The 20,830-nt window shown below is 40.4% G+C and overlaps 1 protein-coding gene across 2 annotated transcripts; it reads left to right on the top strand.

Annotated features, from left to right (window-relative positions):
* The first annotated feature begins 345 nt into the window (after positions 1-345).
* On the top strand, positions 346-18,525 carry Tp53inp1 (tumor protein p53 inducible nuclear protein 1). 2 transcript variants are annotated; one of them, XM_046464676.2, is made up of 5 exons: positions 346-548; positions 8,029-8,289; positions 8,980-9,337; positions 11,877-11,914; positions 13,694-13,834. In XM_046464676.2, the coding sequence occupies exons 2-4, from the start codon at positions 8,178-8,180 to the stop codon at positions 11,896-11,898; spliced, it is 492 nt and encodes a 163-aa protein (XP_046320632.1). In that variant the 5' UTR covers positions 346-548; positions 8,029-8,177; the 3' UTR covers positions 11,899-11,914; positions 13,694-13,834. The 2 variants fall into 2 exon arrangements, with proteins under 2 accessions (XP_046320632.1, XP_046320631.1); XM_046464675.2 differs by lacking the exon at positions 11,877-11,914 and having other exon boundaries at positions 347-548; positions 13,694-18,525.
* Positions 18,526-20,830: the final 2,305 nt, after the last annotated feature.

The raw sequence follows: 20,830 nt of genomic DNA, 5'->3' as shown, positions 1-20,830 counted from the left end.
CGTGAGCCCCGGCTCTTCCGTGCTTCCTCGCACTCCTTCCTGCTCTACTTCCCAGCAGCTCCAGTGTGGGGGGGGCCCCAGCCCTGCGCCACAGCCCTGAGCCCCTCCTCGCCCTCCCACTCGCCCAGGTCTGCACGCTAGACTCCGGGCTTTGTTGCCCGGGCTTGTTTCTGAGTCCAGAGCGTTGTCGGCTCGGCGCCAGGTCACGTGCGTTGGTGACAACCTCTCGCAGGGCGGCCCCGGGGCTCCCGCGCCGCCGATTGGTGGGGCCGAGCCTGGCGCGGCCCCGGGGCGGGGCGGCCGGGCCGGACGGCGGGCGGAGCGGCCGATCAGCTGTTCCGAGGGCTGCACAACAACAAAAGGACCTGGACGGGCCGGCGGCGGCCAGGACAGCAACGGGAGGGCTGGAGCCGGCCCCACGCCCGCCGTCCCGGACCCAAAAGAGGCGCAGCCCGGCTCCGCCGCAGCTACCTCAGCAGCCTCCGCCGCGCGCCCGCCCCGAGCTCGCGGTGCTTCGGTGCCGCGTCCCCGCTGCAGCTCCGGCCCACGTAAGTGCGGGTGGGGCCGGAGTCCCGGGCCGCGGCGTCGCCGGCGGGGTCCGGAGTCCGGAGCCCCGCGGGTCTGGCCGCGCGCCCTGCTCTCGGGGAGCGCCGGCTCTCGCTCCCCCGCTCGCCGCCGCAGCCCATTCCTGGCTGGCGCTCAGCGGCCCCCGCGGCCCGGCGTGCGGACACGGGCCGGACCGAGCCCCGGCGCTGGGCGGCGGTTGGGTGTTCGGTTTCTGCCTCCTCCCCCGAGTGTGGCCTGTTTTTCTGGCCGCGGCAGGACCTCCCCCTCTTTCCCTCCTCCTCACCCTCTTCCAGTGCTTTTCCTCCATCCCACTGCTGCCTTTGCCCTCCGGCGCTCGGCCGTTGGATGGAGTTGCCCGCTCGGGACTCGGGACTCGGCGTCGGGGCTCCAGAGGAGCGGCCGCTGCCCGGGACGCGTCGCTCGGACATAGCGGCCCAGCGCTTCGCCGCCTCCCTGCCCTAGGCTCCTAGTCCCCTCTGCTTTCCCTCCCAGCAAAGGGTCGCGCACCGTAGCTCAGCACCGGGAAACTTGCTCCGTTACTCGGGACCCGCCCCCGCCTGAGTGTCCGCCTGTCGGTGGCTTCTTCCAGGACCCCACCTGATCTTACACTTCACGGTTTGAGGTTGCACCCGTGGAAGGAGGACTTGTCTTACCCGTCATTTAAATCCTAATCATTTTGATCACTGGTGCTTAGAATGTGCCATATACTAAGCCGAGGGCTTAAATACATTATCCCAGATGGTCTTCACAATAAGCCTATGTAGCAGGCCTGGCTTATTTATAGAAAGGAGACCCAATGCACAGAGAAATTAAGTAATTTGAGGGCCAGGCAGCCCATTAAAAGAAAATGATATTTACTCTTTCAAAGTTGCAGATGAATTGACGTGGGCATTCTAGGTTTTGATTTGTATTTTCTGAGCACATCTGCTCAGTATGTTAATTCCAGTTTTCAGTAGATTAAGGAGGAGCCCCTTTCCATCTGTAGCTCCTAAGGACTTGGGCATCCCTAGCTAAAACAGCCTTTTCTAAATGCAAAGTAGTTTTGAGAAAAAAAGGGGGGAGGGTGTGACCCTCGGGTCATTAAACAGAGGTCATAAAGACTGCCCCCAAGATCCTGAAATCACTTGCTTCGTAACTGAATTATGTTTTTCATTTGTAGGTGGAAAAAGTACTGGGAAGCTTTTGATTTTAGGTTGCAACCATTGTAATTCTGAACTGGCAGCATAATTTTCAAAGGCCCTTGCCTGAAATCAGGACATAATTTCTGTGACCAAGGTCTCTTTTGTTTTCTCAGGCTACCTTTTGTTCTTTTCTGTCCCCTTGTGTATTTCTTTTAGGCATGGCTCTGCTTTCAAAATTCAAGGTTAACAGGCTATGAATTACATCCCACTGATGCCTTTGCCCACTGCTCAGCTTTGAGGAAAGACAGCAGGATCCATGGGGAAATAGCCTCCAATGTAAACTGGGTGAACAGACTGAGTAGACTTGGAACAAGCAAAGGCCACTTTCTTGTTTTTTTTTTTTTTTTTTTTTTTTGTTTTGTTTTGTTTTGTTTTTTAGTTCAAGACTTTTTTTTTTCTTTAATTGAATCAGCATCTTTATTTTTCGAAACTAGTGGTAGAATACTTTTGAGGCTGCTTTTCACTGAAGGTGTGTTTAGCCACCTGATATTTTGAAACTGTAAAGGAGCCACAGCTGCACTCATCAAAGTTATGGTTGTTTTTTGTTTTGTTTTTTAAGTTTTAAAATGTTGCTTTTTTGGTGCCGCCTACTGGCAGCTAAAATCAACTGAAAAGTGCTCTTCTGTGAAATTCATAGAACAAGAGTTGTGGTTAGGAGGAGACTGAGAGATCATTTGCAGAGAAAAAGAAAGGGGTTGAAATCAAAGGGATTTCTGCTGTAACGCTGGCTCCACCTGTGACTAGCTCTGTCGCTTCAGAGCAATTAATTTCTGAGCCTCAATTGCCTCATCAGTAAAATGGGACAAGTATCTCAAGTTCCTGTCACATATGATTAGTATTCTACAAATTGTAGCTCTAATTATTATATAGATACTTTACAGGTAAAGCAGACCCAGAGATGCTCACATGCTCACAGGTAGCTTGGAATGAACTTGTAGTTAATAGTTACAAATGCTTGTTATGTGCCAGGCACTATTCTAAGTGTTACACACCTAATCCTCACATTGGCACTAAGAAGTAGGTAATATAACTATCATTCTTATGTTAAGTATGAGAAAACTGGAGCACCAAGAGGTTACTAAATATCCTGAATTCACATGGGTTGCAGCACAGAGCCAAAATTTCAAAGGGAGCAGGCCACCTTTAGGTACCACGTGTTACCTCTTGTGTATTACCTATCCCAAAAATGAGAAGATAAACCAGGAGCAGTGGCACACCCCTATATATATTCCCAGTAGCTCTGGAGGCTGAGGCATAAGGATTACAAGTTCCAAGCCAGCCTCAGCAAAAAGTGAGGCACTAAGCAACTCGGTGAGACCCTGTCTCTAAATAAAATATAAAATAGGGGTCTGGGGTTGTGGCTCAGCGGTAGAGCACTCGCCTAGTATATGTGAGGCTCTGGGTTTGATCCTCAGCACCACATATAAATTAATAAATAAAATAAAGGTATTGTGTCCAACTAAACTAAAAAATAAATATTTTAAAAAATATATAAAATAGGGCTGGGGATGTGACTAGTACCGCTGAGTTCAATCCCCGGTACCCCTCCCCAAAAATGAGAAGATAAGTTATACTCACAAGACCTTCCAAACAAGCAACTGCATTCTAAGTTCTCAAATAGAATGCTCTTATCCATAAGTATTAAACTCAGCTACCCATAGAGCTTTCCTATTCATGTGATAATATGAAGAACATCCATGATAAAATGTTCAGTAACAAAGCAAGATACAAAATTGTGCATTCACTAGGCTACAACTATGATAAAAAGAAACCTTGTAGAAGAAAAAAATTAGAATATACCAACATGCTAACAATAATTGCAACAAGATAATGGAATAATAACTTATTTGCTTTCTCAGCTTTCTAATATGGCTTTGCTTATTTTATAATAAAAAATATGAGTTGTTTTTTAAAGGGAGGGGTGGAGGTATTTTGAGCCAGACAGGACCCTGACAGAGCAGCCTTCGCCAAATGCTTGTGCCAAGGATACTTTTTCTCCACTGAGGTCCTGCTGGGCTGAGGCTGCTTCTAGCTTAGAGGTTGCAGGTGTCTCAAAGAAAAGCAGTGTTGCCCCACCCAGCCTTCTCTACACCTACCTCTTTGGTAAATTCCAGAGTTGTAAATGTGTCTTCTAGGACTCATGGTATTCTGGAACTTTCATTTTAGTTTTATCATTATCCTAGAGTTGTAAATATCAAAGAGTCAGTGGCTGTGTGGGGTAGAGAAAAGTCTAAAGCCCTGCTTTGATTTTTAGCTCCAAGTAGGACCAGCCGCCACTGAGAGTCTCCACCCCTGTGTGGGAGCCAAGGTCAAGAGGAGCAGTGACTATGCAGGGACAGTCTCTGGGTCATCCGTGGGAGGAGAGTCCCTTAAGATTTTAAGGAGATTTTCCTGAAACAGCACTGTTAAACAGAAATTACAATGTGAGCCACGTGTGTTTTAAACTGTCTAGTAGCCATGTTGAAAGAGGCAAAAGAAATGAATTTTATCAATATTTAATCTAATGTGTCCAACATTTATTATTTTGACAGGTAATCAAGGTAAAAATCATCAAGGAGCTGTTTTACTTTATTTGGTTCTAAGTCTTTCAAATGCACTGCAATGTATACTTTATACACAACATATCAATTCAGACACAAAATTCTCATAGGAAATACTTGGTCTGTATTAAGGTATCTGAAGATTACAGTTGAAAAAGCAGATTCACACACCCTAATTGTTCCAGACACACTTGAAAGTCTTCCAAAATTTGACTCCATTATCAAGTTTTTAATTTTAAGTGGATTTAAATGAAAAATTAAGCGCCTCAACTGCACTAGTCACATTTCACGTATTTGTTCACCTTCTGTGCCTGGTGGCTACTGCACTAGACAGTTTTAGTGTATGATGGTCTCTCCAGAAGCTCCTTGTCCCTTGTGACACCCACAGAAAGCAAGACTGAAGGAACTTTCCTTTGTGTAGTTACACCAGTCTCACTTTTTCACTGAACCCAGCAGTCTGTGGGGATCCCCTTTAGGCAATTTGGTGCTGACTGCCTATTTTTCCAACAGTGATGCTAAGCCTCAGGAGGGCTGAATTGTATAATTCCAGCTACCTGTGTTAGAGCCAGAGCTTCTGCTGGTACCCAGGCCAGTGCTCCTCCTCTTCCCCCAGGACTCCATTTTGTGTCCTTCCAAACACCCAGTAGTGACCCAGGGGAGATGAAGGATGAGCTCTTCCCTCCCTCACTTGACTAGGCTTCGGCACTCTTCCCACCTAAGGTTGGTTGTCCTTAAAGAGACGTGGGACACCTGGAGGCATTAAAAAAAAAAGCACTGGCCTGTGCTGCTCCTCAGTTCTTTTGGCAGAGCCTTTCCTCTGGCAGAGCTGCACGTGTTCCAGGCACAAGCCAGTTTCCACTCCATGGGTTTGGAGGTGTAGCTAGAGGGACATTTTGTACTTAGGAATTCAGCAGCTGCCCCAGCAACGTTTTCCATTTTCTGCCCTGTAGTTGCCACTAGTCTGGCCTGGGCCCCAGTACCTTGCCTTCAGGAATCATCACAAGTGGGGGACAAGGCACTCATTCAGTTCTAGCAAGGGTCTCTGTGGGGTGCACTCCTCCTCACCCAGCAGCTCCAGCTACTTAGCTGATATGGACTCATAATCCAATACTATGCTCTCCAGAATTATTAGAAAACTTTTTTCCTCCTAGCTTACATGCTCAAAAATATTCATTTATATCAGAACTTGGAATGGTTCATCTTTGGGGACATAACTATCATACTGCAGTAGGTCATGCAAACTACACAGCCCATTTAAAAAGAATTTTTTTGTAGATGGATACAATACCTTTATTTTATTTTTATGTTGTGCTGAGGAGCAAACCCAGTGCCTCACATGTGCTCTACCACTGAACTACAACCCCAGTCTGCTGAGCCCACTTTTAATGTCTTACATGGGCCATACAGCCAAATCTAAGTTCTCATGCTAGAGCTCCAGCTTTCATGATTTGGCCATGTTGCTTTCCAGAAGGTGTCAGGAAGACTGGTTATGCAAGTAATACTTCCTGTTTACCCACTTTTAATTAATGGCTGAGGATGATGAATTGTGACCACAAAGTATCCTAATGTCATTTACTTGAAATGTTTTACCCTTGTGCCAAACAATTGGAACAGTCTTGTTTGTACACAACAAGTTAAACCCAGCAAAATTCTCATCAGCTACATCTCTCAACTACTTTCATAGCTGAAGATGATTATTCTGAATGTAAAAGGTCAAGAGTCTGAAGTTATCCAAAGCTGATTCTTGCCATAAGAACTGAGTAGTGAGGTTCTTTTCGCCATCCTTGGGTAATCTCATCCATTCTTATGGTTTCTTTCCCCTTTTGTGTTGAAAAGTCCCAGATCTGCTTCTCCACCTAACATCATACTCCTGAACTCCAATGTCTCATATTCAGCTGCCTACTAGACATCTCCAGATGCATTATCATGAAGACTCCCCAAATACAGCATGTCCACAATGCCCAACCTGTTCTTTCTGCAATACTATTTCCCCTAAATTTGCCACCATCTCTTAATTGGCCAAGTCAGAAACCCAATCTAACTGTCTCCCCACTCCCCCCATACCTTCTGCCTTCCAAAGCCTTGCAGATTCTGGTTCCTGCTTAGCCTGCAGTCTGCTCTTATCACCTTCCATTTAGATCTTGAGCCACATTCTCACTCATCTACAGGCTTCCATAGAGTTCCTTATTGTTTTCCCCTCCCTGCCTAGTCTTGTCTACTCCTCAAGGTTAAAGCCATTTACTGCAGGGGTACACCCAGGAAGGTGGAGGACTGTCCAGTATTCTTCCTGCATGACTTCATCCCACCAGGTTGTGTCACCTGCTGTGGGAGGGCCTTGTTCACTGCCATCTCCCCTGTGCTCAGTATATGCCTTATACCTAATAGGTGCCCAGTAAATATCTGTCAGAAGAATAGTTGACCTAGACAGAGAAGTTTGTGCCAAGTACATATGTGCTAAGCATATTGCCTGCATTAACCCAGTTAACAAAAGTAAGATCAGGGAGACTTTTTAGAAGATGGTTTTGGCAAAGCCCTGGGGAAGTTGTCTTCAACTAGGGTGAGAGTGATGAAAGACAGTAGGTAGATTTGAGCTACCTGTGCAGCCCAGAGTCCACAGAGCTTGCTGGTAGTTTGGATGAGAGCTGAGTGGGCAGGAGTCAGCAAAAGGAGTGAAGGAACTGTTTGGCTGTCTGCCTCAACGACTGCTGGGGCAACTGCTGCTTACTGAGAAGGTGACAAAGGGCAGTGTTGATGAATAAGTGTGTGTGTGGGGGGGGGAATTGAAATTCTTTTTGATATGTGAGCAGGTTGATATACTATCTAGTAACCAGGTAAAAATGCGTAAATAAATCTGCATCTCTGACAAGATCAAGCAAACTGGAATTCCTCTTTTAGAACTCACTAGAACTCCCTGAGGTAGGAACTCTTAACAACTGAAGTCACATAGCTTCTATATCTCATAGTGAGTAAGCAGAGAGCCAGGGTTTGAACCCCCTGCTGAGCTGCTCCTCAGGGAATGGTGTCTCCAGCTCCACTTGCTGCCCAGCTCAGTTTTCTCCAGTGTAGATCTCTCCATGCCAGATATAGGAATTGTCTTAGAGGCCAGAGTGTGCAGTGCTTGTAGATTTTAAATGTAGTCATAGACAAGAAGTACAGGATGGAAGGGAAACAGAGCCAGGGGAAGACGGCGCCAGGTATAATTGTGGTCACGTGGCACAGTTGCTATGTTCACTGGAAGACTTCTGGGCATTGGAGCCTTATATAACAAGACCCTTCATGTGTAGTTTTGCTTATACCAGAGAGGTACTACTGTTTGAGATAAAAGTGGTGTGTGTGTGTGTATATATGTATGTGTGTGTGTTGGCAGTGCTGGTGATTTAGTCCAGGGCTTCATGCATGCTTGGCAAGAGCTCTACTACTGTGCTATACCCTAAGCCCTGTAGTTTGAAATATATTTTTCAAATTCATCCCTTATAAAAGCACAGGTGTGACAAAAACAACTCCTTCCTTTTTATTTTGCATTTTAAGATAATGTGAAGGTTGCATTTGGATACTCGATTCATGATTTTTTATAAATAAGGAATGTTGCATGTCTCCGGTTTGGCTCCTGCAGGAAGAGAATAGCTGTAGAATGTAGGCTAAAGTGTGTGCTTTCTTCTGAGGGTATGTGTGCACTTTAAAATGTCCACATATAAATATATGCTGATTTGAAATAACCTCCTCCTTCTGTTTTGTTTTAGGGATGATGATTCTTATTGCTTCTCACCTAAGTTGAATAAGCACCCTGTGCACTTTAATCACCTGTCTGCGTTGTTGGGCTAACTGAAGATAGGATTTTGAAATCTCAGCTATAAAGACACCCAGCCAAAGTCTCAATCTTGCCTTAATAATGTTCCAGAGGCTGAATAAAATGTTTGTGGGTGAAGTTAATACTTCTTCTAACCATGAACCAGAATTTAGCGAGAAAGAAGATGATGAATGGATTCTTGTTGATTTCATTGGTAAGGTATACTCAAGGATAAATCTTCACAATAAAAGTAGAAACTCTCACATATCATTTTTTGCCTAAGTAAACCAGTAACTGATGATTTTTAAGCTTTAAAAGTAAGTAAACAGGGCTGGGGATATAGCTCAGTTGGTAGAGTGCTTGCCTCACATGCACAAGGCCCTGGGTTCAATTCCTAGCACCAAAAAAAAAAAAAAAAAAAAAAAAGAAGTGAGTAAACAAACATTGTCTAAAGAAACAAAATTTGGCAAACATTTTGGCCCAGATGATCAGTCAGTAAAATTGATTGATGTCACACTTTCCAGTTTTGTCACTTGTACAGCCCGATCCAATCAGAGGCCCTTTAATAGAAAAACCTCATATTAGACAAGCAGGAACCTTAATGGCTCATTATATGTTTATTTAGCAGAATAGAAACAGCCCTAAAACCATTCCTGCAAAGCCGATATAATATTCCCCCATTCCCCAACATATACACAGTACTGGAAAATTATTTTATAATAAGTATGAAAAAATATAAATGGTTTTGTTTCTGAACTAAATAAAGGGAGGAATGTGAGCATCAGCTAACAGTATTGTCTTTCCTTTTTCTGTGCTGTGAATTTGATGGGTGGCTCCACTGTGACTGATCAATGTGATAATCATCCTCCCGTGGATGTGAACTGCAATGTGGACTGCTATCTAGACACTTGCACTAGTTTCTCAGCAGAGGAAGAGGAAGAAGAAGACATCACTGAAGAGTCACCTACAGAACACCCTTCAGTCTTTTCCTGTTTACCTGCATCTCTGGAGTGCTTGGCTGATACAACTGATTCCTGTTTCCTCCAGTTTGAGTCCTGTCCAATGGAGGAGAGCTGGTTTATCACCCCTCCCCCATGTTTTACTGCAGGTGGATTAACCACTATCAAGGTGGAAACGAGTCCTATGGAAAACCTTCTCATCGAACATCCCAGCATGTCTGTCTATGCTGTGCATAACTCCTGCCCTGGGCTCAGTGAGGCCAGCTGTGGGACTGATGAATTTCATAACCCAAGTAGTCCCAGGTATGTTGCAAATAATTTATTCTTTGCAGATAGTCTGCTGAGCATGTGTTCTCTTTATTTCTGCTACAATTCAAAGATAAGTTTTTAGGAGATGCAAAAGTGATTCGTTTAGAGATTTAGGAAGGCATGTGCATATAGTGCACAGGTGGTCAGTGGTATAAAAATTTGTTCATTTAAGATTTTTTGAAAAGTAGTAGCATGGTTATATAATAGAGAGCTCTCATTTATAAAATTGTATGATAAAATTCTGCTATGAAGGAAAATAAAAGACTGGCATTTCTGCCAAGTATTTTAGAATATAATTCTGGCACATTATAGACTAGATCATCTAGAGTATCAAACTCAGCCAAACAGTCTGTATTAACACACTTAACAGTATAGTATGTCTTATGTCTTTTACTTTTTTCTACATATTCCTAGCTAGGCCACATTAAATGGTGCTTAACAATGAAAACCTAAGAAATCTTAAACATAAAGTACAAAAGCTGCTTTACCAAAATATTTGTTCAGAGAATTATCTTCTGCCTTACAGAGGAAAGATTTCATACCAAAATGATGTTTTGTTGTTTTCTGGGGGTCCAAGTGGCCTGAGTGTTCTGTCTGAATGGCAGATGGGGAGAGAGGGCCTGGTAAATTCTGGCAGGTACCCAGTGAGTAAAGATTATGATGTTCCAAAACAGACTTCCAGATATTATGTGGCTTTTATCAGAGAACATATCCAAGGAATATGTTTGAGATTGCCCCCACCCACTAAATAAAGCCCCATTACCATGTTAATTAGCCCAGTCCAGCTAATCCATTATGCATTTCAATAAAATGTTCCCTGTGACATTGAAGCATTTGGGGGATATTGGCACCAACTTATAAGTCAAAGGTCCAGGTGAATTTGGATACTTTAGAGCAATTCACTGTTATCTAAAGGGCCTCTTCTAGATTGTCCAGGTCCTGGCTCCACTAACAAGACCATTGTGTATATATTCTGTTTCCTGTTTGCCAAATATAAACAAGGCCCAGGAAGCTCTTTAACCGTACCAGAGTTTGCTGCCCTCTCAAGTCTCAATATTGTAATGATCTTTTTTGAGGTTAAACATATTTCATTTTGCTTATACCAAAATGAAAAACAATGTGCTTATATAGTTAAGTGATATAGGTTGTAGACTGGATAAGATCTTTGGTGGGAGATGTTTATCTAACTGGCACTTATTCAGCCCCATAATTTTATCAAGAGGTGCTTCAGGCATTCCAACAAAAATTTAAACTATAACTTTTTGGAGGTGATATTTGATTTAGTTGCTTCGTAGTTTTTTAAAATTTCTCCACTTCTTAAATATTCTTCCCTTTTGATTCTGGTCTCACCTCTGAGGAATTTCACTCAAGAATTTAGCATGATTAATAATTAACTTTAAACTTACTGGCATTTGTATATTTACTTTTCATTTTTAAAAGTACATGTATATGTCTGTAGTATGCAGCTTTGTAAAATAACTCAGTATTACAGAAGCCAAGGAAATGCAAGTATGCAAACATTTAAAAAATTGAAATGACATTCTCATGACCCAAAGGTATATACATAGCCTAGGGCAGATTGTTTTTCCTGTGTGTACCCATACCTACATAACCACACAAATGCTTTTACCCCAAATGGACCATGCTGTATATACTATTTAAAACCTGTTTATTTAGACAGTGGTACCCATTTTGCTTCAACAAATTTTTATACTGCTAGCCAAATTATACTGACATTTTCTTATATCAAGTTTGTCCAAAACCAGCATCTAATCCAGGACCATGTACTGCATTTGGTTGTTATGCATTTGTAGTTTTGATGCAGTGAGAATGTTGTTTTTCTATCTTGTTTGTTTTTGTATTCACGTTATATAGAATAGTTAAATAGGTACTTTTCTATAAATTATCAAAAGAATGCACTAAACTTTATGTGAATTTTTTTGCACATAGGAAAATCCTGAAGATTATTATAGTTTAATGATAGCAGCTAATTTTTTTTAACATTCATATTTTTGGATTTGAAATTCTAAGGCCCATTATATCCAGATAGAACCAGGTGTTTGAAAAATTAGGAGGCTAGCTATGTAGTAAACATCAGTGTTTTCTAAGGACTGAAGATAGAACTCAGTGGTAGGGCATTTGCCTCCCATGCATGAAGCCCTGGGTTCTATCCTCAGCACCATAAAACAACAATAACGGCAACAACAAAATCTATGTTTTTTAAGAAGGCAATAAACCATATATCTTTCAAAAGTTAAATTGCTACCATGCTGCTGTCCTCAGGGATATTACCATAAAGCACATAAAAATAAGGTGCTTTATAATTATAATGAGCTTTGGCATATGCATTTTAGCTTTTATGAATATTGTTTGTGAAAGTTTATGAGCTCTCATAATCTTAATATATGTGCCTTTAATGACCTATAGTAAATTAGTTTTAATAAAGAAAAGTTGACCACGTCCTAACAATAAAATTAAAATAGCATTTTAAATCTTACTAGTGATTTAATAGTTCACCATTTAACATTTGTAGGGCCAGGAAAAGCTGCTTATAAGACTCACGGGCACAGAGTAAGTATACTCAACTTTGAGACTGTGTGATCTCTGTTACCAGTTTGCATAGGGAGGCTAGATACCCAAATGCCCACCTTTTATAAACCACTTTCTTTATGTCAACTCCTATTATTTCTGTTTTGTGAGTGGTGCTAGAGATGAATCCAGTGCCTTGGACAAGCTGGGCCAGTGTTCCACCACTGAGCTATACTCCCAACCCTCTATCAGTTTCTTAATGAAACCTGATTTAATTCAAATTTAAATACATGTGTTTGTGTGTTAAAAGTATTTTTCCTCAAGTGATTTTAGGCAAAACATTCAACTGCCCTTCCTGTGTAAAATAACCCTTAACAATTTTGAAACTTGGGCTAGATGTTTAACTCAGTGGAGGGCACTTGGGCAGCATGTGCAAGGCCATGGGTTTGATTCCCCAGTACTACAAAAAAATAGAAACTTAAACTCTTTATGATATATATTAATATAGTCTAGACCAATCCTACTTGGTTAACTTTTAATATAGAAGACACGATAACCGTAGTGGTGTGTGGCCATGTTTTAAGATGATGTGTTCCTCAAGGGTCTTGAAACCTCAACAGTAAATGCCATTCCAGAATATGCCTTATCATATATAAATAAAATTTGGAGTTGTCCTCTATAATAAGCAGTGGCTTCTGGCTAGAAAAATGTTGTCAGTAGAATTTCCTTATGCATATACTTCCATGAAATATGGGCTTAAAATATACTTCCTAGAACATTTTATTTGTAGGCAGAAAGTATCTGTGAATGTGCTCTTGGCATAGTTCATTCTGATAAGTAAAATTTGAGAATTAAAATATTTTCCTTCTAGGCATAGTGGCACACACCTATTTCCCAGCAACTCAGGAAGCTGAGGCAGGAGGATTACAGCCAGCCTCGGCAACTTAGTGAGACTCTGTCTCAGAATCAAAAATAAAAAGATTTGGGAGTGTAGCTGAGTGGTAAAGAGTCCCTGGGTTCAATTCCCAGTACCAAAAAAAAAAAAAAATCTTTTTTTCTTTTTAAGATAAAGTGACTGCCCTGCACAATAGCACACATCTGTAACTCTAGCTACTCAGGAGACTGAAGAAGGAGAATCACAAGTTCAAAGCCAGCATAGACAACCAAAGTTTAAAAAAATAAAATAAAAAGGACTGGGGATATTGCTCATGGCAGAGTACCCTTATGTAAATCCCCAGTACTGTGCAAAAAAGAAAAAGGAAAATAGATAATGGTAAGAACAAAAATAGATAATACTTCCCCCAAAAAAGATGGCAAATACAGAAATTCAATCAATGTTAGTTCCCTGACTAGAAAAACTTGCTTTAATTCTTTCAAAGTATAAAGCATATTTTTAGAGTACAGTCTGCTTCATCTGTGAACCAACTATTAAAAAGTTGGTTTCTGCCAGGCAGGGTAGTGCACGCCTATAATCCCAGTGGCTCCGGAGGCTGAGACAGGAGGATTGCAAGTTCAAAACCAGCCTCAGCAAAAGCAAGGTGCTCAGCAACTCAGTGAGACCTTGTTGCTAAATTAAAAGTACAAAATAGGGCTGAGGATGTGGTCAGTGGTCTAGTATCCCTGAGTTCAATCCCTGGTACCCCACCGCCAAAAAAAATTATTTTTTTGGCTTCTACTTTCCACCACTATCAGTCAGTATGGTAACAAAATATAAACTCATCTAACCACAAATCAATGTGTCCAACTGAATTGTGAAATGTCTTTTTGAGTTTCCTTAATCACATACTTTGCTCTTCAATGCATCTTACTTTTCTGTTTCAGAGTGGAAGCCCAAAATGAAGTGGGGCAACACATCCACTGCTATGTTGCAGCTCTTGCTGCTCATACAACTTTTCTGGAACAACCCAAGAGCTTTCGCCCTTCCCAGTGGATAAAAGAACATGGTGAAAGGCAGTCTCTGAACAGAAATAGTCTTCGTCGCCAAAATCTTACCAGGGATTGCCACTCCCGGCAAGTCAGGCACAGTGGCTGGGTGGTTCATCAGCCCTGCCCGCGTCAGTACAATTACTAAGAATTTCAAGTTTTGCTGGTTGGTTTCTCTTGGTTTGTGCACCTGTGTGGGATGTACGTATATGTACAATGAAAATGCTGTCTCTTTATAGCCAATTGATGACCAATCACATAGTTTATCAGTGTATTTAGACACTATCTTAAAAACCAGATTTCTATGCTGTGTTTCACATAATGCCTTGCTCCTAACATGTACTTTTTTGTAAAATTTTTCAGGATATTTTTGGAAACATATCAATACAATTACAGTGTTTGGTGTTTGGGGATGTCTTTGAATTTATTAAGGTGTACACAGGTTAGTCAGCAATTTAAAGACATTTCTTCCCCCAAGTACGAGAATAGGCATCTTACAATTTTCATTTTATTTTGTATTACTTAATCTTTTGAGTAAGCAAAAATTTATTCTCAGGGTCAGCCATACACTTTATTGACCAGTACTTGATAATCTTTTCTGTATAATATGAATACATTTTTACACACTAACATGAGCATTAACAGGTGATAGTTGCCATTGGATATAATGGAATTATGGCTGGACTTTCTTTTGAAAGAAAACTTGATATTTTCTGTATGTGATTATTTTTTTCCAGATTAGTCATGCAGTTCATTGTGGAATTCAGGTACATTAAGCTTTAGTGAACAGTCATTCAGCAATTCCGATGGGACTATGTGATGTGGTACAGATCAGGTTTCATGGACAAAAGCACTTGTCTCATGTGCAGAGGGAAGAAATTAGACCTGTGAAATTATAGTTGAAAAAACCCATGTCTATAAGTAACCCATTAGTCCATATTTAAGTTGTTTGGATTCTTTCCTGCCACTCTGCCCACTCCTCCTCATAGCAGCTATAAATTCAGATGTACTTGTCCAGACACTTGAGTGACTTTTCATATTTCTATCTGCCCACAAGAAAAGCGATGGACTTCTTATTTCTAGACACAGTGAAAACCCTCTGACATGGAGCTTGTCCTGCCAAGGGGCAAGCAAGGGTGAAGAGGGACTTCTGGTGATGTCTTCATCGTGCCTGTGAGAAGAGTGACAGGTGGCTTCCTTGAGCTTTCATTTTTTGTTTTAACTTCAGGCAAAATCTTGAACCACTTTGGCCTCTGTTTCCTCCACAACAGGAGAGTAGTAACATTTACCTCCCTCACAGGGTCGTTGTGAGGATCGCATACTGATGGGAAATGGGGCTGTCCACAACTGAACCTCGTGTGAACTTCCAAGGGCCTTTCTACTGAATCTAGTGATGGCGGGCTGTCGCAGTTCTTCTGCCACCATTGTTCTTCACAGTGTTGGTGCTAATGAGGCCAGGGTGCAGGGTTCAACTCACACGAAGGCCAGTTAACTCGACACAGAAAAATCTATTTCCGTACCTCTAGCCAGTTGCTTCATTTTTTCACTCTGGTGATGGCTTCTGCGGAACTGTCCACACCCTTGCTGGCTTCCTCTGAAATTAACTTAAATGCATTCACGGTTGAAAGCTCATGCTACCCACAGAACAGTAGCACTGCCTGCACATTCAGCCTATTTGTCCATCTCCTCTGCAACCCTAGTAGATGAGCACATGTCTATGAAATGCTTTCAAGGAAAAAGCAGCACAAAGTCCTGTGAAGTATTATATTTTCATTAACCCTGCAGCAGCTTGATGCAGGGAACCCTGGGAGACTTCCAGGGAAGAGCTGTGCTCTTTTCTGACACGACTGGGGCATTTGAGTTGGAAAAGGTCAAACATGCAGTTAGTTGGTGGTTTAGATTGTTCTTCCACTGGCTGTGATGAAGTGCCAGACGTCTCTTTAGAACAAGAGTCTAGAGCCCCCTTCTTTTTTTATTCCCCTTTTCTAAGGACTTCCCCTTTTATTTATTTATTTTCTAATTAGGGGCCAAGTCTGTAAAGTTTTGTCAAACTGAGAAGTTATTTGTTAATATTTGTGTTTACCAGAGTTGGGAGAGTTTTCATGAAAGTGTGTGTGTTACACTGTGTCTGTTTTAGGGCCTCACACTGGTGACTCGAAAACAAACCAGAGAGGTGTCTTTTGGACCTAAACTTCTGCCTTCATGGGGCCACTTTCATACAGTGCATGAGAGTTGTTAGTACCCCACAAGCCACAGAAGTTCAGTCATGAGAATTTGTTAGGCGGCATGAACAGATTTGTATATAAAACTGCAATAATCTTTTTTTTAAACTACTTTTTATTTCAGACTTCTTGATACCTTAAATACATTTATGTCTCTAACAGTTATTGACTTTTTGTTTGCCTTACCTGGGCCTTGTTTTTTTATGCTTTGTACCTGGAAAACAAAAAAATTCAGTCACTGGGACTTTTTTTTTTTTTCAGAATTAGGATTACCATACCACCTGTGATGGAAGACTGTGGTTTTGTGTCAGTATCTAAGATTTCTGTCTAAAATTGGTACATGTAAGAATTGAATAAAATGGTTATATAATTCAGCTGAAATTCTTGGTCATGAGATGTTTAAGAGGTATTGACCATGTGTAAGACATAAGACCAACAAAAGAATGATGTTGACTTATTACATATTCTTTAAAACATGGCCAAAAAGCATTTTGTGAATTGATTGCTATTTTTGCTATTGTGATTATTAGTGGTTTACAATGCATATTTGTGCATATTACTTAAAAGTTCAGGCAGTGAGAAATAAGATTCCTCTGAATTTGGGAGCTCTGACTGTTTCTAAACTGATACCATAGAATGTTACTTGGAAAAAGTCTGGAATGTGTGGTGCACACAGGCAGTGCTTCATGAATAGATTTCTGACTTTTAATAATGCGCCACATTCCTCAAAGTTTATGTTTTCATTAGTAAAATATTTTTTAATGTGTACCCTATGTTTATTTTTCTTCCTCAGCTAATCAAATTATGTTCTGCACTATAAGTTGAAGATTTGCTATCTGTTATTTATCTTCTGTAGCAATGCATTTATATGGCTGGGTGGGTGGGAAGTTTTTTGCAGAAAATGCAAAATGATTGGATTTTAGACTTCCTGTTGCAGGGAGATGTCACTCACACACACACACACACACACACACACAAGCACAAACACATTAATTTCCTGTATATTTTTCCAATTCCCATACAGACTGTTCCTGTTTACATACCTTCTCTGTTCTATCAGTTCTTTGATTCTAGCAAGAAGATAGTTTACTTAAAACTTGAGAGGGCCATTCAGCATTACCTGTTGTTTTTGCTTCTCAGATCTGTTTAGTAGACTGGTTTTGTAATGCTAGTTTGTTGAAATTTGAATTACCTTGCTGTCTCTTCCTCCTTAAGGAAATATATCATCTTTTTTATATTCTTAAGAAAAAAGAGCAAGGACATCTTCATTATTCTTATTTTCTTTGAGTTGGAAGCAAAAAATGAAGGAACCCAACTAGAAGACAGATATCTGCATTTAAATAGATTAGTGAGAAAAGTTTCCAAGTATTTGTTTCTGTTTTCAAATCAGTTAAGAGACTGCTCCTTGTACTAGGAGATACTAGTATGTTTGTTATGTTACCTTGAAATTATCTTTTATTTTATAAGGCCCATAAATACTAGTTAGACTCTTTTAAAGATGGGTACCTATCATGGATAGTTTCACAGCTATCAGCCATGCTGATGTATTATTAATGACATCCCTATGTACTTATTTTAAAGCTTAAAATTTTATATAAAATGCTTTATTTAGAAAACTTACATAATAAAATGGTGTCAGTCTTGCCATGTAGCAATTTCACTTGAAATCTGACACCAATTAAAGAGGTTTAAGTGGAGGAAAGGGGTACCTACAAGGTACAGATGAGGAGAACTTTTGTTTGCAACAGTATCCTTTATGTGGAAAGAGAAGTTCCTGTTCAGAGGAAGGCAGCTTATGTGGATAATGTTTGTATATTGTTGAAAAATTTCCATATGACTTTTTTTTAAATGTATAATTGTTAAATGCCCAATTTTGCTCTGTATTTGCCTGAAGTTTTAGTTTTCTAGGTGGACTTGTGTAAAAAACCAAACCAGTACTTGGGGAGGTTGGTGTGTGTTCAGGCTTGGAGTGTGTGAGTGGTTTTGTTTGCCTTTTGATTGTTTCCTCCAGAGGTTTGAACTTTAATTAATAATTGTGTGTGTTATTTTTTTAAAAGTGGATTTATGTTTTCCTCAAGTAAAATGGTGAACACATTTGCTTTTCAAGGGCAGGGCATAAGTTATGAAGACTGAAGAGTGTTGTAGATTGTACTATGTGCCTTCTTAATGTATTCCTGGACACCTTTTTTTTCATCAACTTGAAAACTCAAAAGGGACATTTGGTTAGGTTATATACTGTACATCAATCTATGCATAAATGGCAGCTTGTTTTCTTGAGCCACTGTCTAAATTTTTTTGTTTTTATGGAACTTTTTTATACGGATTGGTTCATAGAAGGTCAGTTTTATACAGAGTGAACAATACAGCACTTTGCCAAAAATAAGTGTAGCATTGCTTAAACATTGTGTATTAATACCAGTTCTTTGTAATTGGGTTCAGCAGTGCATTTTGCACTGTCTGGAGTTATGGTTTTTATTCTGTCAGTAAATAAAATGTCCTTTAATGTCACACTTGTCAGATTGTTTTATTTAATCTTTATGATCATTAGTCTTGAAAGTAGGTATAACTAATTTAAAATACTTGCTCTTTAATTTTAATTGTACAAAAGATCTATTTAACATGCACTTTAAATACTTCTTAAAAAGCTTGTGTAAAATTAGTATATGAATGAGTAATCATTTAAGTGAACAAGATTTGAGTGTGAATCCCCTAACCTCTATATTTCCATCCACCAACCTATATTTAAAAATAAAAATATATGAGGTTGAAGCTGTAATAAAAGCCTTCCAATAAAGAAAATCCCAGGGCCAAACAGATTCTCAGACATTTAAAGAAGAACTAAGGTCATTCCTTCTCAAATTATTTTATAAAATAGAAAGGAAGGGAATACTCCCAAATTCATTCTATGAAGCAAGTACCACCCCGATACCAAAACCAGATAAAGACACATCAAGTGAAATAAAACTACAGACCAATATCTCTGATGAACATAGGTGCAAAAATCCTTCATAAAACATTAGCAAACCACATTCAGAAACACAATGAAGAAGATTGTACACCATGATCAAGTTGGATTTATCCTGGGAGTACAAGGTTGGTTCAGCATACACAAATCAATAAATGTAATTTGTCACATAAATAGACTTAAGGGGAGAAATCACATAATCGTCTCAATAGATGCAAAGAAAAAAAAAAGCCTTCATCAAAATCTAGCACCCATTCATGTTAAAAACACTGAAAGAACTAGGGATAGAGGAGCTTACCTCAGTATTGTAATAGCTATAGACAACAAACCCAAAGCCAACATCACACTGAATGGGGAAAAGGTATTTCCTCTAAAATCAGGAGCAAGGCAAGGATGTCCACTCTCACCACTTCTATTTAGTGTAGTACTTGAAATTAGCAGAGCAAGTGGGCAAGAGAAGAAAATTAAAGAGATACAAATAGGAAAGGGGTAAGTCAACCTGTTTGCTGATGACACGATTCTGTACTTAGAAGATCCCAAAACGACAGAAGACTTCTAGAGCTGACAAATTCAGCAAAGTAGCAGGATATAAGATAAAACACAAAAATCAATACCTTTCCTATACTCCAATAATGACTCTGTTGAGAAAGAAATCAAGAAAACAATTCCATTCCCAAACACATAAAAAATAATAATAAACCTGAAAATAAATTCTTCGGTGTTCAGTGATTTAAGAAAGATCTCCAAATCACTGAACACCGAAGAAAGCAACTGAAGACTTTAAAAAATGGAAAGAGCTTTCCATGTTCTTGGATAGGCAGAATTAGCATTGTTAAAATGGCCACATTACCAAAAGCAATGCACAGATTCAGTGCAATTTTCATCACAATACTGATGACATTCTTCACAGAACTAGAAAAAAAGTCCTAAAATTTATGTGAAAGAATAAAAGACCCAGGATAGCCAAAGCAATACTGAGCAATAAGAGTAATGCTGGAGGCATCACAATACCTGACCTTAATCTATACTACAGAGCTTTAATAACAAAAGTGATATGGTACTGGCATAAAACCAGACAAATCCAGATAGACACAGGTGTAAATCCTTTACAAAGATGCCTGTTTTAGTCAGCTTTTTTCACCACTGTGATCTAAAGACCTGACAAGAACAATTTTAGAGGAGAAAAAGTTGATTTGGGTCTCACAGTTTCAGAGGTCTCTCCACCGTCAGCTAGTTCTATTGCTCTGGGATGGAGGTGAGGCAGCGTATCACGGTAGAAAACCCCAGTGGAGGAAAGCAGCTCAGGACAGAACAACCAGAAAGCAGAGGAGACTTCTCCTCTCAGCAAGGACAAAATATATACCCCAAGGAATGCCCCCAATGACGCACCTCCTCCAGCCGCATCCTACCTGTCTACAGTTACCACCAAGGTAATCCCCATCAGGGGATTAATGCGCTGATTAAGTTAAGACTGTCATAACCCAGTCATTTTACCTCTAACCTTCTTGCATCGTCTCACACGTGAGCTTTTGGGGGACACCTCATATCTAAACCGTAATAGTGCAACAAACATACATTGTAGAAAAGTTAACCTTTTTAACAAATGGTGCTGGGAAAACAACATCCATATGTAGAAGAATGAAATTAAGTCCCTATCTCCCACCCTGCACAAAAAATCAACTCAAAGTGGATCAAAGATACAGGAATTAGACCAGAAACACTGCAACTTCTAGCAGAAAACACACAGACAACATTCCAACATACTGGTGCAGGCACCAAGTTCCTTAACAAGATTAATCCTTAAAGTTCAAGAAATAAAACCAAGAATCAACAAATGGGATGGCTTCA

Source organism: Marmota monax, unplaced genomic scaffold (assembly GCF_021218885.2).
Source record: "Marmota monax isolate L192 unplaced genomic scaffold, Marmota_monax_Labrador192_F-V1.1 WCK01_AAM20220418_F8-fsc00003, whole genome shotgun sequence".
Taxonomy (NCBI): Eukaryota; Metazoa; Chordata; class Mammalia; order Rodentia; family Sciuridae; genus Marmota; species Marmota monax.
This window is presented reverse-complemented; position numbering and strand designations above follow the sequence as displayed.